This window comes from Loxodonta africana, chromosome 23 (assembly GCF_030014295.1).
Source record: "Loxodonta africana isolate mLoxAfr1 chromosome 23, mLoxAfr1.hap2, whole genome shotgun sequence".
NCBI lineage: Eukaryota > Metazoa > Chordata > Mammalia > Proboscidea > Elephantidae > Loxodonta > Loxodonta africana.
The window spans coordinates 3,251,317-3,262,843 of NC_087364.1; the positions used below are offsets into that span (position 1 = coordinate 3,251,317).

The window sequence follows — 11,527 nt, forward strand, 5'->3', positions numbered from 1 at the left end:
TTCATGAACGAAGTCAAGCAATACCAAGTATTTTGAGGGAAAACCAAACCCATTGCCATCGAGTCGATACCAACTCATAGTGACCCTACAGGACAGAGCAGAACTGCCCCATACAGTTCCCAAAGGGCAGCTGGTGGATTTGAACCGCTGACCTTTTGGTTATCAGCCGTAACTCTCACCACTGCACTACCAGAGCTCCATTCTGAGGCAAGGAGATAGAAATAATGCTTTTCTTCAACCTGCTACAACTATGTATATATTTGCTTTTTTTTTTTTTTGGTGGGGGGAGGTAGGGATTATACAGCACAATAGTGTGTTTTGTGAGAAAATACATCGAATAATATTCTGAAACAAAACCCAGCCACCCAGTGCCGTCGAGTCGCCCCTCCAAAAAAAAAAACCTCAGGAGGCCCTTCTGAATTAGCTACATGTATTTGCTCTCCTACCTCTTTCTTGTTAACTGTTATCTTCCAGTGCTCCATGTAAATTTGTTGTTATGTGCTGTCCGGAAAGCCTGGTGGACTAGTGGTTAAGTGTTACGGCTGCTAACCAAGAGGTTGGCAGTTCAAATCCGCCAGGCGCTCCTTGGAAACTCTACCAGGCAGTTCCACTCTGTCCTATAGGGTCGCCGTGAGTCAGAATCGACTCAATGGCAGTGGGTTTGGTTGTTTGGTTTTATGTGCTCTCCAGTGGGTTCCAACTCATAGCGACCCTACAGGACAGAGTAGAACTGTCACAGGGTTTTCAAGGAGCAGCTGGTGGATTTGAACTGCTGACTTTTTGGTTAGCAGCCAAGCTCTTAACCACTGTGCCACCAGTGCTCCTTGTAAATTTAGAACCTGGAGGATAAAAAGCTAACATGGTTGACTCAAGAAAAGTAGTGACTACCAAAATTTTCAGATAAAACAAATCCAGAAGTCTATACTTCCTAAACTGCCTAAAACTACCTGAATCTCAAGATTAAAGAGGGATGCATTACAAGCTAAAACACAGAGGGAGAGGGACAGACAGTATTCACAAAGTTTTGTTCTATGGTATGCCAGTAATTCCAAAGGTTTATAAATGATTTTAGGGAGAACAGTGGAGAAAAGCTGGACCTCCTGCAAGAGCACGTCTTTAAAACTGCACAAAGTTTGAAAATAATTTTGCCTAATGGCTTAATGTTTTAATAAATTTTAACTGAAACACTACAAGAACTTGACATACAAAAGGATATTTCAAGTAAAATATCTACTTTTTCTAAAATAAATATTTAAACCCATTGCCGCCGAGTGGATTCCAACTCACAGTGACCCTACGGGACACAGTAGGACTGCCCCATAGGGTTTTCAAGGAGCTCCTCGTGGATTGGAACTGCTAACCTTTTGGTTAGCAGCCAAGCTTTTAACCACTGTCCCACCAGGGCTCCAAAATAAATATTTACTAATCACAAAATGGCTTTTATTTTGATGTTTTATTACTTCAGTATATGCAATCACTGATAGATGACTGAAACAGATCTAAAAAACCAAAAATGAAACAAAAAAAACCAAAGCCCACTGCTGTTGAGTCTAATTCTCGCTCATAGTGACCCTACAGGACAGAGTATAATTGCCCCATAGGGTTTCCAAGGCTGTAACTTTACAGAAGCTAACTGCCACATCTCCCTCCCACGGAGTGGTTGGTGGGTTCAAAGAGCCGACCTTTTGGTCAGTAGCTGAGCGCTTAATCACGGCACCACTGGAGCTCCTACATAGATCTAGTCACGCAAAAACATCACCACTGGACAATTTCTAAATCATTGAAATCTAAGTCTCTGTGGGCAGGGCCCTGTCTCCCCTGGTACTTCTGTATTCTTCCCAGTACCTGGAATACACCCCCTCCCTGCCTGCCCCAGCAGCACAATGCTCAATAAATACTTGTTAATGGAATGAGTCAAGTTTTCTTATGTCCAATTTAAAATACAAAGTTGTACATTCTAATGGAAACATTTTAAATCCTTTATCTGAACCTTAATAACTTGGTTATTATTAACAAATACAGACTGAATATCAAGATTGCTTTTCACTCTTTTTTTTTTTTCCAAAAGAATTCAATCCCATTTTCAGTAAACTCACCCAGGGGGTTGCCTGGAATTTATTGTATCTAATAATGATCTAAATCCTAAATCTTGATGGTTACAAGTACTTTTTTTTTGCTGTCCACTATAATTAACAAAGTTTAATAAATGACCAATTTAAGAAAATTTGCCTGTCATGTTTCACATTTTTAAAGAAAAAATGGTCAGTTATATGTCCTTACTGGAATTTTCACTAAAGTTAGGGGAAAATATCCAACATTTGAGTAACTACATACCAGTCCCTTATTTACTTAATCTCATTTATTCCTTAGAACCACTCTATAGGAAATAAGACATTTGAAAAGTGAAGAACTGTGGGTCAAGAGTTAAGCAATTTATTTGAGATTAAATCCCTCAGGGTCAAAGAATTTAAACACAGCGAAGTCTGGACTCTGTGTCTCTCTCCACTACACAGCTGTCTGCACCAACACTGAATAAATACGAAGAAATCCCGTATTAGCAACTGAGTTCACGGGCTCCTCGCTCCTGTAACTCAGTTTTCATTATTAGTTCCAATTAAAACAGAAGTAAGAAACCAGTAAAATACCAGAATTCTATATAAGGATTCTTTGTTTTTATTGCTCCTGGATATTTATCAAGTATTATTTTCTCTTATTAACACATAGTGAACTTTTTCCCCCAGTTCTTTGTTTATCTAGGTAAAATCTCATCAAACTTAAACACGCAAGATTCTTAAATGTTCTAGAGCTTTACTGGAAAGTAAATGCCTATTGGTACATACTGAAATGCAAAAAGTTCAAATTTCAATATATGATTTACAACTCTGATTTTGTACCAACAGCCCTCTATCATGGAAACTCATTGTAAACCAAGTATCAGAGAATTTATATCTGACACAAAGTTCTTGATAGTTGTTTATCAAATAAAGCGAATAATCAGAAGACAATTTATTGTTTTAGTTATAATAAAAACATGCCATATTGGTCCTTAGATTCTACAATAAGGTTACTCAATTTTCCTTCGTGGTAGCTTCATAGATAATGTAAAACAGATTACAGACAGAAATTAATTTTACCACGTTCAGAGTTAATCACATATTTCTTAGAAATGAAAAGCTGAGTGACCCTTTCAACATGGGCTTTTTTTTTTTTTTTTTCAAGGACATGCTATCATGCTAAATGTGTTAGTCTACATCGGGGTCAACAAACATTTTCTGTAAAAGGCCAGAAAATAATTTAGGCTTTGTGGGTCATACGATCTGTCACAAATATGCAACCCTGCTGGACATACAAAGGCAGCCATAGACAACACATAAGCAAACAACCATGGCTGTGTTCCAATAAAACTTTATGGAGACTGAAATCTGAATTTCATATTTCTTTCATGTGTTACAACGTATTCTTCTTCTTGGCCATTTAAAAATGTAAAGACCACTCCTAGCTCTCAGGCCGAACAGAAACAGGTAGCGGGTCAGACTGGGTCATCCATGGGCTGTAATCTTCCAACCCTGGTCTAAGTATATATTCTTTTTTGACACTTACTCGCTGGCAATTAGGTAACTTCTACTTCTTTACTAATATTAAGTGAGGACACTAATACAGAATTTGCTTAAGGCTTTGTCTAAACTGCTGGTGTATAAGACAGAATTTTAAAAGTTACTTATGTCAAAATTAAGTATACTGCTAGAGGAACAAACTGGCCAAGTTTCATTTATTTCTCAACGTCACATCTACACAGCTCTCATACGTACAGAGGAAACACACCTTGGCTTCACAATAGCGTTTGGCTGCACCTCCCGTTATAATAATACAAGTGCATGTTTACTTGGAAATGTACATTTATACAACTCATAAATTAAAGACTGCAACACCATGACCTGTGGTCATGGTTTTTTTTTTACACCATGACCTGTGGTAGCAAGAGCGTGATTTCAAGTCCCGTGACTAAACCACTTCCATTTGGCTTAATATAAAATGTACTCAATCATTTAAAAATGGCTGATTGGGGAACAGGCCAGTATATAAAATATTTGTCATGTAAAATTTAATCATTTACCTTTTTAAAAAATAATCTTCTAACTTTAAACGTTTGTTACTGAATTGTTAGGTGGATATACACTACGGTAGCAAGAAACAAATTTGCTATGGACTGTATTTTTAACAGCCTAGCTAATTAAAAAAAAAAACCTGTTCCTAATTTTTTTTATTAAAATAAAATATTAGCTAAATGAAATATTTTCTTTCCACATTTTAATGTGTTAGGCTGTTTCCAAGTTTTTTTTTTTTTTTTTTTTTTAAAAAATCAGTCTGAGACTCATTTGAGCGTTTAATTCAAACCTGTATTTGTAGTTTCTAAAACGTTGATCCACAGACCACTTTCTTATTACACGTGTACCAATGAAATGAAAAGAAAAAAAATCACTGCCATCCCTACAAAAGGAACGGTTCCTTTTCTAACATTCTTTAAAAATATACACTTTACAACCCTCACACCTCAACAAAGGTGGCAAGGGAATAAATACACTGGTTTGTTTCTGTCTTCCTCACTATTAAATCAATGTCCACAAACTACCTGTTATAAGCTCTCTCTTTTTTGGATTTCTCCAGTGCCTTGTCCATTGTCTTCTCATTTTCCCCTCTGCATTTGGGACAGTACCACTTGCCCTTTGGTTTATGGTTCAGTCCCACGCACGAGAAATGAAACCACTCGATGGGGCACTCGTCATTGTCACAGCCGATCATTTCTCCATAGGAGACCTGATTGCACAGACAGTACGTCGGTTCGTTCGGGTCGATGGGAAGGTCCGCAGGTGATGCTTCCCTCTCTGCCTTGGCCTTGGAGCGTTTCTTTTTCTTCGACGTTTTTGCTTTCTTCTCCTTTGGTGTTCCCGAAGTGATGTCATCATGGTCATGATTATTGGACGCATTCTCTCGGTTCTCATTGTTGCGCTGCCGTCGGGACCGCTTATTGTTGGGCTTTTCTGCTTGCGTGATTGTCTCGTTCTTTGATTTATCTTGGCTGGCTTTGCCACTGTTGCCGGTAGTGTCGCTGATCTCTTGATGTGCCTCAAAGAGTTCCACGTGACTGTCCACTTGCCTTGTCCGGTTCTCAACCAGCTCTACCATCTGACTGACAATCTGAATCTTTTCATCGCCCAGCTCCTGGCTCCGAATCAGGGCTCTCTGTATGCAGTGTAAAACTCTCCTCTTCTGCGTACCGTCGGTCTCGCGCTTGAATCTCTCATAATAGTCATCCAATTCCTTTAGGATTTCTGCAAAGGAAAAAAAATGTGAAGTATTACATCCATACTATAAACCCCTGAGGAAATCCACGCTGACTAAATAGGCCTTTTATTTAATCCTCTATTCTAGGAAAAGAACTGCAAAGGACAGAAATGGTCGATGCAAGGTTTCCCAGTACAAAAATCCTACAAGCTGTAGGTCTTTTTAGCAGACTTATCTTTTTCCCATTGAAAAAAAAAATCTATGGAACTAAATACAGATGCCAATAGTTTCCACTGAGCAAAGTGCCCCAAGAACGCACGGATGACAAATACTCCTGTGATAGGTAATTAAGAGAAGATTTTTTTTTTTTTTCAAATTAGGTAAAATGCTTCAGCCCAAACTTTATTTACTTTTTAAATGAAATTCATGATTGTGGCATGTCTGTATTTCCATCATTGTTATTCAAGTACTTTTCTAATAATTTTAAGACCTATTAGAGAACTGGTATAAATTTACATAATGCTTCTACGGTTTAAGGACAGGGTTAGCAGGCTAGGGTCTGGCCTACTTAGTGACGCAGTGCCTCAGTTTACCAGTAACTTCATTTTCATTCCAGAATTTTATTCTTCTGTATTAGTGAAAACAAGACAACAAACCAAAGAACCCAGCCTTGCTTTAAGGCAAAGGCAGCAAATTTACTTTATTTTTCCACTTACTGCTTTAAACAATAACATCTTTACATGGATAATGTCAACAGTTTGAAAGCATTTCCAGATAGCAGATGAGACTCGTGTGTGCTCCTTTCCTCTCTGCTTGGTTGTGGGCTCTCTGAGAAGTTTACAAACTACTCTCACAGAAAGTCTGCTCTACCATTCTATACAGCTGAGAGACGAGCAAAAAGAAAAAGAAAAAAAAGGGCACGCTGAAGAGGGTATGACTGAATAATCTCTCCCAAGCTCAGAAATTCAAATGGACAACCTGTGGTCCATAACCACTCCCTCCAACCTCAAGCCTTATCTCCTTACAGAAACAAACATTTAAACCTTGGACAGGTTAGAAGACACAGTATATGATTTTAAAATGTAAATAGGCAATTTCTCAAGAAATAAATGTTATTAAATGATCTAGCTAAAATAAGTATTACTGCCGAAAGCCTATTTAGATGCACACATAAAGGTTTCCAGAATTCTTTTTTCCAAATAGTAACCATTAAATGAAATAGTACCATATTTTTCTCCAGAAACCCTTTTTCAGAACCTTAAAATAAGGCCACCATATTCTCCAACTAGGAAAGCACGGAGGGGAGGGGTGGGGAGGTGAGGGGGACAAATAATAAAATGTAACCATCACCCTTTGGAAACCTTGTCTTCAAGTAGCTTTAAATACAGAAGAGTAAACGTATAAATTTAGGCGGACATTCAAGTTTAAATAGAACTACTTTCCAGGCTATATTCCCATATTCTCAAACAGAAGATAGCTCTGAAGGTACTTCCGGAGAAAAAATGTAGGCTGTCAAGACACCAGAAATGAGGAATGCCATGGTCTCTTAGGGTAATTAATTCTGCAAATAAATAGCTGTGCTCAACTTATCCAAGTTTCATTTCACAGATGTTAAAATACAGCTTTGTACTGTTTATTTTTAAATGAATTACAAATCACAAATGGTACAGTTTGGTTTCATCAGTAATCAAACTTCTAAACACAACGTCAGCATTTCATAAAAGAGACTGATTCTATCATATTGCTAATTTAAATTTTAAAATAAAGTTTCTTTACATTGTAAGCAAACTTACATCTGTATGAAGCCTCACTTTTGGGGAGGAAGCAAATATCTCACCCAAAATTACCAAAACAGTGGTTCTGTACCTATACAATGGCATGTATTTCTTAGGTGCTCCAAGCAAATTATTCTATCAACAAAACCACTTAAGTACAGACATCTGTAAACAGAAACACCAGCGTGAAGTAGGACAGACATCTCCAATAAGTCGTCCTTCCAGGACCCTCTGCTTCCTCACGTCCATCAACTCAGCTCAATTTCACACCAATCGCTGTCAACCCCTTTCTAAAAATGACCCACACCAACATCACCAAAGAATGCAATGGTACCATGGAAGGGACCTACAGAGCGCTCTAATGGAACTGCAGCAAAATATAATTTAATCTGTCCAATTAGTACAAATACATTTCAATTTTACATAGGGTTGCACTGAAGTTCTTCGTAAAATTCCGGGGTGGGGGGGCGGATGTGGGTGTGAGTGGCTATTTCCATTATAACACTTGGAAAATAATCCGCACAGCCTCAAACATAATTCATAATCAGCAAACTAACTATAATCCATTCTGACAGATTAATTTGCCAACTTGATACATACTAAGCAAGAATTCCTAGTGGTGCAGTGGTTAAGAGCTCAGCTGCTAGCCAAGAGGCCGGTGATTTGAACTCACCCAGCAGTTCACAGACCAGTGAAGACTACAGTCTAGAACACCCTGTGGGGCAGTTCTACTCGGTCACACGGGGTCACTGTGAGCCCGTGGGGCAGTTCTACTCGGTCACCTGGGGTCACTGTGAGCCCGTGGGGCAGTTCTACTCGGTCACACGGGGTCACTGTGAGCCCGTGGGGCAGTTCTACTCGGTCACCTGGGGTCACTGTGAGCCCGTGGGGCAGTTCTACTCGGTCACACGGGGTCACTGTGAGCCCGTGGGGCAGTTCTACTCGGTCACCTGGGGTCACTGTGAGCCCGTGGGGCAGTTCTACTTGGTCACAAGGGGTCACTGTGAGCCGGAATTGACTTGAGGGCACATAACAACAGATACTAAACAAGACTGTTAACTCAGTTTGACTAGCAAAACATCAGTTCTTTAAAATCGAAAGCTTCATTTTTTAGAACTATAGTGCATATAAAAATCCTGGTAGCACAGAGATTAAGGAGCTCTGCTGCATCCCAAAGGTCTAGGGTTTGAACCCACCAATCTGCTCTGAAGGAGAAAGATGTGACTGTGGATTTACAGCCCAGAAAACCCTATGGGGCAGTTCTACCGTCCTGCGGGGTTGCAATGATTCAGAATCCACTCGAGGACAATAGATTTGGGTTTTCTTTTTTTGGTTATAGCGCATATCTCAACATTTACAGTAAGTACCAACTAGATGAGTTATCATCATTCACTCCATGAACACGCATCTCCGCGCTCTGAATGTTTCAGCTTCCCAGCGTACTCTCAATTGCACTGTCTGTTTATCAGAGCGGAAGCCCTGGTGGCCTACTGGTTAAGTGCTACGGCTGCTAACCAAGAGGTCGGCAGTTCGAATCCGCCGGGCGCTCCTTGGAAACTCTATGGTGCAATTCTACTCTGTCTTACAGGGTCGCTATGAGTCAGAACCGACTCGACGGCAGTGGGTTTGGTTTTGGTTTGTATTTATCAGATAAGAGGATGGTGCGGGATTGGGATTTTCTCCACCTAAATCTTAGAAATACATGATCATTTATTTCCTTAATAGAAGATACTTTTGGTTCTGAGCCAGCAACACTCACTTTTTCACAGTAGTGAAAGGAATGATAAAGTGGCTTTCTGGGGTAGAGGAGCCTGATGGTTATGCGCTCGGCTGCTACAAAGGTCGGCGGTTTGCACCCACCACGGCTCTGCGGGGACAGATGACAGCCCTGGGAACCCTATGGGGCAGCTCTTCTCGGTCCTACAGGGTCTCTGTGAGCTGGAATAGACTCCACGGCAGTGGTTATGGGGAATAAGGACCTGGATGTTGGAAAGAAAAATGGAACTCTGTCATTTCACAGATCCCCTGAGTACTAACGAACCGTGCTAGAGTAATCGCAGACGTACATCCGTGAAGACCGTAAGAAAACCCCCACCCCTGGCCCCGCGTGCCGAGTCGTAGGGCTACCAGAACCTTCCCCACCCTCGAACCCCGAAGCCGGCGCCGGGGGCCAGTCCGCCTGGCGGGGACGCCGTCACCCCCGTTCACTAACCAGTCCACGAAGCCGCGTGAGGGGCCTGCCCGGCGTCCTCCCTCCCGTCAGGTGGGCCAGGTGCGGCCCAGCAGGAAGAGCGAAGCCCTGAGGCTGGGACCGGGGGCCGGGTGGGAGACGGAGGCCGGGGTCCGCACACCGCCCCCCGGGCCGCGTGGTCACTCACAGTTCCCCGAGGCCGAGGCGCCGGAGCCCGACGACCCGGCGGCCCAGGAGGAGCCCGGGCAGCACCCGACGCTGGGGAGCGGCCGCCGAAGCCCACGGCGCGGTCAGCCATCCCCCGCTGCCCACCCTTCCGGCCGGCCGCCATTGCTCCCCGGCCGGAAGTGGCCCCGGTCCGGGGCTCTCCGAGGAGGTGCCACTGGCCAATGAGGAGCGGGCCAGGCGCCGGGTGCCCCGCCCCGGGGGCGGCCACCTATGGGAGCGGCTAGACGGGAGGGCGGGGCCTTGGTGCCGGCCTAGGTCGAGGCGAGGCTCCAATCACAGCCCAGGGTCCAGCGCACGGCCCTCCCCAGGGGCGTCGAGTGCCAATCCGAGGCTGGAGGCCGGCCGACCACAAAACATTCAAATCAGCGCGACCTGGCTTCTCCCCGCTTCCTCCTCTCGGCTCGCCGCCCCTCTCCCCGAGCGGAAAAATCAAGCAGCGGAAACTGAGACCGGTGCCCGTCACTGCGCACGGCCCGCCCCCTCTGGCGCGGAGGCCAATCGCGCCGCAGTGAAGTGAAAGAACATTCCGTGAGGGGGGCACGTCTGGACCAATCACAACGAGGCCGAGGCGGGGACGGTCCGCAATATGCAAATGAAGGCCTTATAAAAACCGCTGCGAAACCGCCTCTCTGGCAGAGCGCGCAGGGGCGCCTTCGGAGCGCGGGGGTTCTCCATGTTTCGGGGCGAGCCATCGCTTTCCACCTCTCCCCCGCCCCTCTTTCCGATTCCCTGCTGCGCAGCCCTCGGAACACTAGTAAACTCAGAGCGACGATCCACGTTCAAAACAGAACCCCTTGCGTTTTGCCTGGCCCGGGAGAAAAGTTTCCCCAACAGCTAACAATTCCCAGCGGACATTAACCCTCCACCTCCTCCCTGGCAGAGCACCGCGGGCAGGTCTGCAGAGGAGGACCCACAGGCTCTCCCACCTGCCACAGCCCTCCATTCCAGCCACCTTTCCGCCGCTTCTCCCGGAGCAGCACACACGGGCGACCTGCTCGGCTTCACTCCACCCTGCCCTCCCCCACCGCGCACACACACCGAATAAAGCCCTCGTCCTCGGCCAGCGACACCCAGCCAGCAGCGTCTCCCCTCGCCCGGCGGTCTAGCGAGCGGCCAGCACCGGGGACGGGCCGGAGGGGCTGGGGACCGGGGGGGCCGAGGCCAGGCCGAGCGGAGAGCCCACCCGGTACTTTATGTAACACTCGGATCCACAGACCGAGGGGGGTCGGCGGCCGCGGAGGACGGAGGGGGGCTGGGGCAGAGGCGTTCGTGCCTCCGGACCGACGCGGTCCCGACAACCTGGCCGGCACCCCCGTCCCCTCCCGCAGCTCCCACGGCCAGCCTGCACGCCGGACCCCCAGTGCCGGGCTCTGCCTGCGACCACCCGCCCTTCCCCGTCGGCCACCCCTTCCCCAAAGCCGCGGCTCAAGCCCCCGCCTTCCCCTCCCCCGCGCCCTCTGCAACACGGCACCAGCTCGTCACTTCACTACAAAGAGCGGCTTCGGCAGCCCGGCTGTACGCGGGGACCCCTCCGTCCTCCTCCTGCTCTCCCGCCCCGGGCCTTACAAAGGGGACCTCCGCGGGCACAAGGCGCCCGAGACCTTTTGTTCGGCCCCACGGCCAGGGCCGCCGCCGCAGCTCCCCGCGCCCCTCTCTCCAGCTCAATAACACACTCGCTCCCGCTGCCTCCGCCGGCTCCCGGGGAAGGGAACCCGCCCCTGCCGACGAGCCAGAGGGGGCCGGAGCGCTGCACACTGAGCCGCACACAGCACGGGCGAGCCGGGGATAAAGGCAGGGGGCCCGGCCGGCCGCCCCATCCCTCCTCCGGGCCCTTACCTTGGTATTTCGCGTCTATCTCCCTCATCAGCGAGACGTTTCTCTGCAGGTCGAAAGGCAAAGACTCGATGGAGTCCAGATAATCCTCCACATAGTTCACCAGGTGGATCTGCTCCCCGTTTGCAGGACTCAACATGGTTCACCCGAAAGGTCCCCGGCGACTCTGCACGCTTTCCGCTTCCTCCACCCCCCGCCCCCTCCAAAAAAAAAAAAA

General features: G+C 46.0%; 1 protein-coding gene across 1 annotated transcript; it reads right to left on the reverse strand.

Annotated features, from left to right (window-relative positions):
* Nucleotides 1–259: 259 nt before the first annotated feature.
* ING1 (inhibitor of growth family member 1) lies at nt 260–11,527 on the reverse strand. Its single transcript, XM_003413981.4, has 2 exons — nt 11,314–11,527; nt 260–5,330 (listed from the first exon to the last, which is right to left on the reverse strand). The coding sequence occupies exons 1-2, from the start codon at nt 11,447–11,449 to the stop codon at nt 4,627–4,629; spliced, it is 840 nt and encodes a 279-aa protein (XP_003414029.1). The 5' UTR covers nt 11,450–11,527; the 3' UTR covers nt 260–4,626.

Coding starts and splice junctions, on each gene's coding strand:
- ING1 (XM_003413981.4), bottom strand. CDS start 11,449: ATGTTGAGTCCTGCAAACGGGGAGCAGATCCACCTGGTGAACTATGTG. Junction 5,331..11,313: donor GATAGACGCGAAATACCAAG/GTAAGGGCCCGG, acceptor TTTCCTTTGCAG/AAATCCTAAAGGAATTGGAT.